This window comes from Epinephelus lanceolatus, chromosome 13 (assembly GCF_041903045.1).
Source record: "Epinephelus lanceolatus isolate andai-2023 chromosome 13, ASM4190304v1, whole genome shotgun sequence".
NCBI classification, from domain to species: domain Eukaryota; kingdom Metazoa; phylum Chordata; class Actinopteri; order Perciformes; family Serranidae; genus Epinephelus; species Epinephelus lanceolatus.
The window spans coordinates 35439158-35451429 of NC_135746.1; the positions used below are offsets into that span (position 1 = coordinate 35439158).

The window sequence follows — 12272 nt, forward strand, 5'->3', positions numbered from 1 at the left end:
GAAACTTTTTTTGCCGTATGCACCAGGCAAGCAACTCCAAAGAACTGAGTAGGTGCCATCTTGCCATCCCTTATCTTATTCAATCTTATTATTGTGATACATCTATGTCAGTTTCTCAGCATCTCTACACCGACATTGTAGCCTGTAACAGAGTATAGCAACACAAAAATCACCAATAAAAGCTTGGAAACCCAAATATTACAACTGGTAACGTTCCAGCAGGAGTATGACTGGAAATTGAGGAGAAATTAACAGGGGCAACCAAGATTACATGTTTCCCTGATGTTAGCATGTAGCTACATGTAACTGTAACAAAGTATAGCAATACTTTCTACTACTTCTACTCTGAAAAATCACCAATAAAAGTGTCTAAACCCAAATCTTCACAACTGGACATGTTCCAGCAGGAATATGATATGAAATAATGGAAAAATTAACAACATCTGAAACAAAGATTACATGTTTCCCTGATGTTAGCATGTAGTTACATGTAGCAGTTCAGTCAAGAGCTGACATCAAATTGCCTCAAAAGTAGAAAAAAACCCCCCCACAGGAAACGGAGTATTCATAGTGGTCTGGAGCCTGAGGTTTTTTACTTACAGTTATTACTTTTACACATGTTTGCCTCATTATTTGAAACTTTGGCCATGATTCATATGTGCATCTGACATTGTAACATTATATGTATATGACCGAAAAAAAGGAAAAGCAAAAGGGTACCGTTTATAAAAAGAAGAGAAACTTCTTTTCAGGCTGCTTTGCCATTCTTGTTTTGTTATACTATACATTTCTACACTGTTAAATAAGCAGGCTCTTCTTATAGGAGGTGCAGTGTCTGTGTTGTTGGTTTACAGTAACCACACCCCACCTTTAATTTGACTGCATGACTGAGTATGGCACAATGATGAGATCATTTGATTGGCCGTGGTAACCCAGCAGTGTGCACACTGCGGCTGCAGCTGGTGTCGACCGGTCTGTGCTGAGGCGAGGAAGAGCCCCAGATTAGGAGAGGCTCCATGTTTGGTTAGTGCACCATTCATGGCATTGATTTACAGCAGAGACCCTGATCATGGAGATCCCCACTCCTGATAACACACGCGCAACCAAAAATACACAAACACAGACACACACAGAGTTCAGCAGCAGCTGTTCTGCTGGACAGCAGACCCATAATGTCAACCAGGGCATGACGGTAAGGGCTGGATCACAACTTCCTCGATCCAAATTCCAACCACATATGATTTTACACAGTTGTAAATCTACAGATCCGGGGAAACGACACTAAAATACAGTAATAAACTCAAGGACTGGGAGGTCCAGACTACTGTTTTTGTATGTTTTAACCCATTTATTACAAATCATGGGTATAGATGTTATGGCAAACCATTCTCCAGTGTATGTGTTTAGATGTTTTTATGTGTTCTACCTGCCAGACAGCATCTGGTTTCTACATCTTACACTACAGTATGAACACAGGCTTGAAACTTGTCCCAGATACTGCAGGTCATCACAGTCAGCATCACATCTGACATGTATTAGTTAGGTAATACACCAAAAGAGGATTAAACTATACCTATATTACTGTGGGAAAATATTTTTGACAATATTTTTACATTATATGTATTTTATTTTTAATAAAAAAAAAACATGATGATTCCTATGATGGGTTACCTACATTAAAGGCCATTTTATGTCTCTTCATGTTGATTTTTTACCACATGGACATGAATAGAAACTAATGGCTACTTGGAAGCTCTTGAAAAGAGTCAGCAGTAATATATAGCATAAAATATTATAACGTAAGGAAGAATATTTACAGTAGCCTATATATTCAGTAGATATGGCGCAACATTAACATTCATTGAAGTTGCATCCAAATAAATGTCAGTCTAATATTCCCTCTCTTTTAGTTCTGTTTTATTTCCAACCAATTCTTGAAAAAAAAAATATCCGTCTTTTCAGCTGCTAAAATGTTCTCTGTGTTCAACAGCTAGTATCTACTGTGTCTGTTTGCTGTTTGGTGCTGAGCAGATTGTGTAAAGTGGGTTTAAGGCTTTTAAGGTGGACGAAAGCAGAGAGACCAAACCAAAAAAGTAGCCTACATTTGCCAGCTGCAAAACAAAGCAAAAAAAAGTGTGGTAATTACGTTTGTCAATATGAGCAACCCCTACTGTAGCATACTACTGTAGCTATCAAGCTAACTGCTTAAGTGCTTGGCAGTCTCAATCATAGCCACATTAGCTTTCTGAGCTAGCTAGCTTGCTATCTGTTAGGTATTAAGGATGTTAGCTTGGTTGCTGAGGGGACCAATAAGTTCTACCACCGGCTGATGTCTCATAACTAAAAAAAAAAAAAAAAAACCCACACCCCTTTGGTGGAGCAGTTTCTATTCCAGTAAAGCATCGTTAAAAAAAGTGGCTGGTGAGATACAGCTAATAAGCTACAATAGCTTTCTTTACAGCTCTCCATAGAGTGCCCCAGGGATGACATTTTTCTGGCCAACACAGAAGTTAGCATCGCACTTGAGCCTTTGCTTTGCTTTCTGATACTCTATGATACGTTTTGTTCAGCAAGATGATCTTCACAAATGAACACAACTCTCATGATTATTGAAGCCTAAGTGGCATCGCCAGAGGTAAAAAGCTAACCTGAGGATATAAACAAACTACACTACAGTCGCATAACTTAAGTCACCACCATAACAAGACTGTAAAGCCATGTTCGGCACAGCTAGATATGATGACGTTCTGTAGTCTCATTTAGCCAATTTTTAAAGACACAACAAAGCTTCAAAGGTCATGAGTGGGGTATTTATTGATGTATTTTATGTTGTAGAACAAAACATGAATGCTTGTGTTAACCACAGACCTTATTTCAAGCATCCAACTAAAAATCGAATAAAAAAAAAATCCATTGACTTCAAGACGAGGGAACCGGGAGTGCTAAAATCAAAATTCATTTCAAGGTTTTAAGATTCATTCCTAAGGCACTCCATTCCAGGCCCCCAGAAAATGCTCTAAGCATTGAAACCAAATTTCACAGTGGCCAAACAGTGGAATTACATCGGTCACATGAAGCTTTTGGGTCCCAAAAGACTTTTTTCCATAGACTTACATGGCTAAAGAGACGTCTATAAATCAGTGGATACATTTTATTGACACATTTCACCATCAGAATTTGATCCATTCGGTCCAACAACATTAGGAAAGTTTAGAAGAGCTGCACAATTGAACTGTTTTATTCCCATTCAAGTTAGCGGAGTACTAAACCGGAAGTAGCCTGTAATTGTAATTGTATATGTGGGAGTTTGGCTTCTTCCCCCTCTGTGAAACTTTCATAGGGAATGAATAGGGCTCTGCTTCCAACACTGTATTGAGTTCTCTTATCATCTATGCTCCATTCCCCCAATGGTCGGCACTGGCAAGACATTTTGCAGTTGGTCAACAGTGAGAATTTGTGTGTCAAAGTTCACCAAAGTTGAATTCCAGAGATTGCAGGGATTCCATTGAAATAAATGGATCATCCACAAACTTCAGCCATCTAAAATACTGGTGAGACTGGGCCTGCAGGGTGGGACTTCTTTTGACTGGGAGATTGTAAGACAGACACTAATAGCCTTCAGTATGGAGCTCTAGCTACATTAAAAGAAGATATATGGTAAATCCTCCTGCCCAGAGGTGGGATAAACGCTGTTTATCTGCGTATACGCACCACTGTATATATACTGGATCTATCTTATATACTGAGTAATGTTTGCTAGGCAGTCTAAATGCTCCTCAGTGTTTTTGTTTAAGATGAATCTCCCTTGTACAGTAATGATTCTGTGTGTTGGCTGTGGGTTGTATCATGGGAAATAAAGTTATTTTTCTGTGTGTAGGCTCTGGATATTATCATGGGAAAAAAATGTTGTATTGCAGCAATGCTGCTCCCCCTGTGCAGGCCTCCTCCTAATGTAACAGACCAAAGCTCCCACAGATGGTTTTGTGTTTCTGTTCTCAGCACTTAAATACCACCAGTAATAGACTTCTCTGACATGCCTGGCAAACAACAACCAGATTCCTCTCTCTCACAGCCTTTTGCATGTGCAGTGCATGCTAAGGATAGGCTCCTCTTGTGTCTTTTAGGGCCAGGTACCTCGGTGTAATTTAACAAAACTCAACATTGTTTGTATCATTAGGAGCTAAAGCAGACAGCACTTAGAGGATGAACTCCATGCCAGCACACTCCCTCACAGCAGGGAGGAAGGGCTGTGAGCTCTTTAACAGGGCTGTTTACTCATGTATCCATACTGACAAGCACAGAAAAAGAAGGGAGTGCTGGAGAAGAGATGAGAGAGGGAGGGAGTGGTACTCAGCATGAGTCTGGGGGGTCATGGGAAATCACCTCATTTCTCTGGAATTTGAGGATGCTGGCTCTGTTCCTGTTCTCCGTCTCCTGGACGGCGCTGGCTGCTTTCTGGAGAAATCGCTGAGTGTCTGACAGCTTGGTGGAGAAGCGGGACAGGGTCTCCCTGACAGGTGGGAGGCGGCCGTCTGTGACCATCAACTTCTTCTCCAACTGACGGATACGCCTCAGCACTGGAAATACAATCAGAGACATTACATTATCATTAGTGTCACATTTGAGTGATTCAGGACTTGCTACTGTAAAAACTCAGACTGAGGCAATGCAGAGCAGTGGGCTTGGTATGTTTTACACATAAAAGTATCTAATTGTGGAAAACCAAAAATAATAATATACAGATATACAGACTGATCACCACCTGTATGGCAGTATCTGGCTAAACAATCACAAAAATGTTGTTTTGTAAGTAGTTATTTTCAGGTCGCCCTCATTAACACTGTCAGCACTGTTGCTGTTGTTAGCACTGTTACTGAAGCTAACCACATTGTTCGACTGTTCATTACAGTTTCATGTCGAGCATGTTTCTGCCTGTGTGTGCTCTTTTAGTGCATTGTGAACAGTTGCGTGTCTCCTCACAGTCATGGGCTTCAGTCGACTCATCGGTGGCGATGGGCTCTCGTGGGGAGAGATCCAGTGTCCTCATCCAGGTCACCATTCCCTGGGCCGCCTTAGTGTTCTGCCTGGCCACCTCTGGATCCACCTCCTGGTGAATGCTGTACAGCTCCCAGTCATGGATCATCTCTGCACACATACATTAACACACAGAGATGAATTAGGGAACCTTATATTAAACAAAATTGCAAGTATAGACTTAGCGGTCAAACGGTAAGATGCTGTTTATTTAATGTGTTTTAAATGACTGTCCGCAGCCTGCAGAATCAACTCCCCAAAGCTAGTCAGTAGCATTTATTGTCTCTAGCAGGACAAGTTCATGATTGCAGGAAACGCACAAGACACTGATAGACCGAAAGAGTCAGTTTCACTTAACCAGAGCCGTTTGATACCTTCAATGCGTGTGTTGAGATCAGTGAGGTTTGTGCTGAGCTGCTCAGCCAGAGTGACGGTCTCCAGCGTGTCATTATCCAACTTGTCCCCCAGAGTCTTCACCACACTCTCCTGGAAAACCACCACAAAAACTAATCAATGACACATCAATCAGTGGGTGAAGTCACTTGCTTCTAAAGACCAAGCTGGAACTCTCAGATGTCTTTTACAAGGATTAGATTGAGTTCATGTAATTGGAACATGTCAGATCCAATTTTGTGAGCCATATTATGTTGTGTAAAGAATGTATAGGGTTTGACTGTCATACTGTATAGAAGCCTAGTAGTTAATCTGACTGTCACAGTGATGCACATGGTAAGAGCTGATGCATCATGTATTTCCAGGGGAAAAGAAACATTGGCCTGAACTTCTAAAGCCTTTAAAATTCCAGAGACTTTGCTTTAATGGTTAATGTGCATTAAAGGAAAGATGATGGCTTAGCTAACCGATTCCCCCAGCTGTTTGATGTCCAACCCCACATCATCTGCAGCCTTCTCCAGCTCCTCAGTCTGCTCCTTCATCACAGAGGACTTGTTTCTCCAGCCTTGAAACTGAGTCTGGGAGCAAAGGAAATTAAATCATTTATTAGACCAAGGAAAAGGAAACCTTCAAAAACAGTTGCACTGTTAGACTGGATGGATCTGAATTATTGTGCATTGCTCCACTAGCTACCCTTTAACTTGTCTTAATGCATGTTGTCTTTCTATTTGTTGTTGCATTCACATCTGCATTTATTCTTTTATGTGTGTATGTACCTGCAGTCGATGAGCAGTGTAGTTGTAGTATTTGATCCTGTCGTTGGCAGCAGCACCAGTGGAGATGTTCAACACGCCGACTCTCATGTGGTCCAGTGTTTTATTGGACAACCGCAAGTCCCCAATCAGATGCCAAATGCAGTCATCGCAGCCTAAAACCAAAGAGGATAAGTGGATTAGATAATTACAGCACAGTTGTATTGTGGAGTCTCTGCTACAGCTGTTAGGTCCACTCACTGATGTTGCACAGGTTGACTGTTGCAGCCTCTGGCAGGCACTCTCCTGTGTGCATATCACAGTGGCCGCTCTCACAGTCACACTCTGTAAAAAACAGATGCAGATGCACTTCATCACAGAGGGTACGACAGAAAGTTCTGCACACCAGCCTAAATTGTTGATCAGCTGTATACAGGTCAGAGCAGTAATCAAACATATATAAAGACCCACAGATGGTATTTTGGCTTGAGGCCTGCACATCTGTCTTGTGGCCTCTCTTGTGTGGGACTGATGTTTTTAGCAGCTGTGTGTGTGTATAGATTCGGGCGGCGCAGTGATGTCATCCAGCTCTCAGCAGAGTCTCCGGCCACAGGGTCACATCTCTCAGCAGATGCTTCACTGACATCATGTGTACTACTGTAGGAGTGGGTGTGGGAACATGAGTACTCAGCACAGCCTTTTCCTCTGGGAAAGTGTTATCTGCATTGAATGTTTCGACAAATGGTCTGGGGGTGGTTTTTTTCAAGAGAGCAAGAGAACATTTGACATGTAGTATGACGGACAGATGACTTACTCAGGCAGCCGGAAGGACTGTAGTCCCAGTAGCCTGGGAGACAGCGCTCGCAGTAACGACCTCCGGCCCCCGGGCGGCACGGACAGCTGTGGGTGAGGGGATGGCAGGTGGTGCGGACGGAGGCTGGCCCGCATTCGCACCTCCGACAGCCCTGACAGCTGGAGAAACCTGAGTAGCCCTCCTAGATTACATGAATGAAAAACATTGTTAGATCCCAGTATCTGGCTGCTCATGTTCATTATGAAACATATTGTTGTGCATCAGCTGAAGTAATACTTCACCCCCAAATGACCATTTATACAGTACATCAATTACTCACCCTGTCTTACTTAATTTGTGAAGAAAAAAAGTAGTTTTTCTTGCATGAACTGGAAATGAACAATCCAAAAACCGAGAAATCATTGATGAATGTAAAGGGGCTGCATTTAACAACAACAGAACAATATCAAAACATCCATTTACAAACTCTCACACAACTCATGCAGGATAATCCAAGTCTCGTTTTTCCAGTTGTATGCTCAGTACTTCCCTTTCCATCAGGTAACTGAATTAAAAGTAAAATGTATCCATGCGCTCTTCAAAGGCACCAGACTTTTGACAAACACAGTAATTTTACCTCGCTGAAGACGTGAACTTCTGGTTTACTGCTGCCTTGATCGCTAGTTCGTTAGTGTTATTGTGTGACTTTGGTGAATTAGAACAAAACTTTAAAACAACAAATTCACACAATAACACAAAAAAACTAAATGACTGAGGCAGCAGTAGACCAGCAGCTCCTGGTTTCAGCAAGGTAAAATTACTGTCAATGGAGTCTGGCTTTGAAGAGAGTTTCACTTTCAGTTCAGTTTTAAGTGGTGATGTTTTATTAAAAATTGCATGTGTTTGGGAATTGCTGAGCACAGGACTGGATAAATGAGACTTTGATTATACTGCACAAGTTGTGTGAGTTTGTAAACAGATGTTTTGATATAGTTTTTGCTTTACAACATGTGGTCGCTTTTTCTTAGTTTTTGGATTCTTCGTTCAACACAGGTGTGTGAGAAAGGTTTTCTTGAAAAAAAAAAACACGTAACATAAGGTCAGTAACTGACATACAAATAGTCATTTTGGCGGATGAAAGGATAAGGATAAGTCTTGGCTATTACAGTTGGGGTCTTAGTTTGGTAGTTTTGGCCATCATCACTTTGGCAGCAACATCACACTCACTTAAGTCATTGCTGAGATCTATGAATACAGCTACATTGCTACAACAGTGTCAGGCAGTGCACGAAACACAAGCACTCTGACAATCAGACAGATCGTCACAAACCAACTGTTGGAGCCAATATGGGTGTTTTTGTTTGCTGCCACACCACAAGGGGGCAGTCAATGTTTTTAGAATTAGTAATGGGTCATGTCAATCAATTAAGTACAAAAGACAAACAGGTGTGGGGATCAGTGTGTTTGGACCACAGGAGGTGTTATGTTTCTTGCGGCAACACATAATGTTAAAACATAAGAAATGAATCTAGTAAATAAATAGGTTTCTGTCAACTACCACCACCGAAGAACCGAAGAATACATCACAAGAAAACACAAACACTGCAGTGGAAACCGGCACTGGGCCAGTTCAGCCAGTACACCAACAGTTCAACCAAATTATTGAAACTACCTTACTTGGACATAGAAATCAAGTTAGTGCTAGTTAGTGTTGATAATAGTTCCTCAGTGCACAGGAAAACTGGGTTAACACCTAACAGTGGTTAGCAAATTTGAGACAGAATATAAGCCTGTAAACCCTGCTGGATGTTTACTACTACATTTTTTTTTATAATTTTAGTTTTATTTCTTCCAAATAATGCTTTTCAGGTGACAACTGCAGTTCAACTACTTTTAATGCATACACTACAAATTACATGCTGTGAGTGTTTGCATATCAGCTCTTGTACTGTTAGCTAACCTACAGTTCATCTGCGGAGCATGCCATTAATTTTTACATTGCACGTTGTCATGAGCATGAGTAGATGTACACTTCCTTCTGCGCAATGATACGGTTGGCGGGTGTGGTTTGGTAGAAAGAAAATAGTTCCTCATAACAAGGTGTATAGGGAAGAGAAAAAATATATATATCATTGATTTTGGGATGAACTGTCCGATTAAGGTGCAAACACTTCTAACAATTTAACTTGTTTTCGTAGTTTAAACACTCTGTTGACTCAACATGTTAAGCCCCTGAAACTACTTCAAATGTTTCAACTATACATTTTCAGCAGTGCAGTTCAGCAAATTCATTCGTTTCTACTTTTACAGCTTATCTGTTTTCTTTTCTAGATAATTTTGGGTAACCTGGGTCTGACTGATCATGTTCATATTCTCTTTAATGAACAATTATATATATATTAGTTATTTTTACAGACGGGAATGACCAAAACCAAGGAAATAAGACTCACACCGTAATAAACAGGAATTATCATTTAACCCTGCTTCACATGAGATTTCCTGTGTGTCCCAGAGGAAACACCAGTTGGACAACTGTAGGCGGAGTCACGTGGTTTCTCTCACCTCGCATTGGTCACAGAGTCGTCCGGTGACACCCGGCTTGCAGTGACACACTCCTGTCCTGTCGTCGCATGAAGAGGTGCCACATTCATTGCACTCGCACTCTGCAACAGACACACGGCACAGTCAATGATGAGAACATTAGAGGTCAAATGACATCACAAGCATGGTGGAAAGGGCTATTTTTGGACTTGCAGGGCCTCCAAAAGCATAAGGTAATCCTGGACCCGGAGTTTTCACGCTGTCTTGTTTTTCCACTGAACAGTTTTAGGAAAACATACACCCCATAACAAACATAACAGTGAAAAACTAACTCTATCTTTTGCTGCATATACGTATATTCATTTTGATATAACTAAAATACAAGTGAATATGTGGTAAAAACAAACCTGTAGTTTGGAACTATTCATACGACTCCAACACGGTGTGACATAATATCCCAGGTCATCTTGTGCTGTTCTACACTGGCCTGAGAGAATGCTGAACTGCTGTCACTAGTGTATGACGATAATTTTCAAAAGTCAGCCAGAGCAGCTGTGTCAACAAACTAAATTAATTTTCTTGCCTTCATTATACATCCAGCTTCGTCGTTGGCACATGTAGAATTGTTCAGGTTTCACAGAACATTAAACAACAACAATACCCTCACAGGCCCAGCCTTTGCACATGGAAGCTCCCCTTAAACATCATGAGTCTTTCAAGCATAGATCAAGCATATCTTGAATGTAGGAGTTCACTCATTGCCCCCACCTCTGCAGTCCTTGGCACTGATGGCGTCGCCATAGAAACCTGGAGCACACCTCTCACAGTTGGCGCCGGAGGTGTTTCCCCAGCAGTGCTGGCAGTGGCCCGTCACGTTGTGGCACTCGTTGATGATCAGGTTGGGGTCGGAGTTGCCATTACAGTCGCATCTCTTACAGGAATTACCAATTGCCATTGGGTTGCCATAGTAACCTGGAGCACACCTGGAGGGGAAAGACTGCAGGTGACTGACAATACCACTGACTGTACTATGAATATATCAAGGAAAAAAAATCCAGCTTTGGTTTTGGTGCACACCAGGAATTATTTTATGATGAAGTCTTTCGATGGATTTTGTGTTTGGTTTTCCATAATGACTTTAAATTAGAGGTCTTTATGGGTCTAAAATCATGGATGCAAACTCAGATGGACCTGGGAAATTTGTTCAGAGATCTGATTGGACCTAAAACATTTTTTAAAATATCTATACCCAACCTGGTGCATGTTTAAGATTTCTACTCTATTTTATGGACCTGACAAAGCCGGTAATTAAAATTGCTACAAAAAAAGTTGCTATAAATATCACATCGGACCATACTGTTCTAATCAATCTTACTGTATATAAGGACCCACAAAAATAGAAGGGGACCCAGACCCAATGACCATAATAAAATGTGGACCTGAACCCCTATGAACCTATACTGTGTCTCGGGTCTGAGGGTCCAGGCAGACCCTTACTTAAAATAATCTGCAGACAAGGGGCGACTAGTTGCTTCAGCTGTTTGTTACATGTCAAAGTGGCCACACAAAAATGTGATCGTCTAGTGGCAGCAATGCATTCTGGGGGACTGAGGCTTCCAATGGAGAGCAAATCACCATCTCTGTGTTCACACATATGGATTCTGACTTATACTGTTGTTGAACATTGATGTAAACTAATGATATTATAAAGAGAGACTGACATGACTAATACCAGCACCAGGCATGTAACGACGACGTGTCTCCTGTGGCTGAACTACAAACGTGATGTCATATACATGTGGTCAACATGTGTACAAGTTATCATTGCTGAGAGAGCTTGACACACTACAGCTTGTGAAAACAGTAGAAAATGGACAAAAGATAAGCAATGAAAGAGTTTATATTTCTTGTGTTGCATTCTACTTGTAGCGTTTTATGTTTGCTGGTGTTTTGCAGTGTGTTTTTGTATGAAGCATGTTATCAAACAGGTGGTGTTTTATAAATGTTTTATTTACTTGCAGCATTTTTCTAAATGCTTTGCTTTGTCAAAGAGGTAAGATTTTTTCATTTAATTGTGTTCTATGCAGTTGCATGTAACCACATGTAACGACTGTTTCCACCAACTTGCAGAGATTTTTTTGTCCTAACTGTGAGAAAGTAGCACATACTCAACAACCAAGTAAATACAGAGACAGCACATTGGGTGACTGATGGATGTGATGACAGTCGTGTTTCTAAGCAACTTCAACAACACAAAGTCTTGTGTTTCTGCATCAAATTATAAATGGACAATAATCAAAAGGACTTTGAATTGGTAATATACACAAAATAAAACTGCTAAATTAGGATAAGAAGGTGATGCAGAAATGAGGAAAATGTACTGGAAACTGTACAGAGAGGCCTGACACATGCAGATGTTGCTCAGCTGATCTGTGGCTCTGCACTCAAACCTGATGAAGTGCGTTGTCTGTTTTCAGTCAGTTCTGCTTTAAGCAATTTTTCTCACACTCACTCGTGATGTCCGTGGTTCAGATTCCAGTGATTCCAGACTCACACAATTTCAGTGGTTGCATAGCGATTGGACAGTAATCATAACCTAGAAAATCCATATCAGTTAGCGGAAACTGTTGATGTGTGTGGGTTGAAAAAATTACAATTGCAATCTAAGTAGTGATGAAACACACAGTAAAAGTGGCTACATAGGTACATGTTGCAGTTATTCTATGGTGGCTTGCACTTTAACCTACTGTAATAAATCT

The 12272-nt window shown here is 41.0% G+C and overlaps 1 protein-coding gene across 1 annotated transcript in view; it reads right to left on the reverse strand.

The window, feature by feature from the left end:
* lama4 (laminin, alpha 4) overlaps positions 1-12272 on the reverse strand; it is a 42068-nt gene that overhangs the window by 20367 nt on the left and 9429 nt on the right. Inside the window, exons 5-13 of the mRNA XM_033648942.2 lie at positions 10282-10496; positions 9535-9635; positions 6994-7174; positions 6441-6524; positions 6204-6355; positions 5895-6005; positions 5409-5520; positions 4981-5145; positions 4384-4577 (exon numbers count right to left, since the gene is read on the reverse strand). Coding sequence (XP_033504833.1) covers positions 4384-4577; positions 4981-5145; positions 5409-5520; positions 5895-6005; positions 6204-6355; positions 6441-6524; positions 6994-7174; positions 9535-9635; positions 10282-10496 — 1315 coding nt within the window. The remainder of the gene's footprint in view (positions 1-4383; positions 4578-4980; positions 5146-5408; positions 5521-5894; positions 6006-6203; positions 6356-6440; positions 6525-6993; positions 7175-9534; positions 9636-10281; positions 10497-12272) is intronic.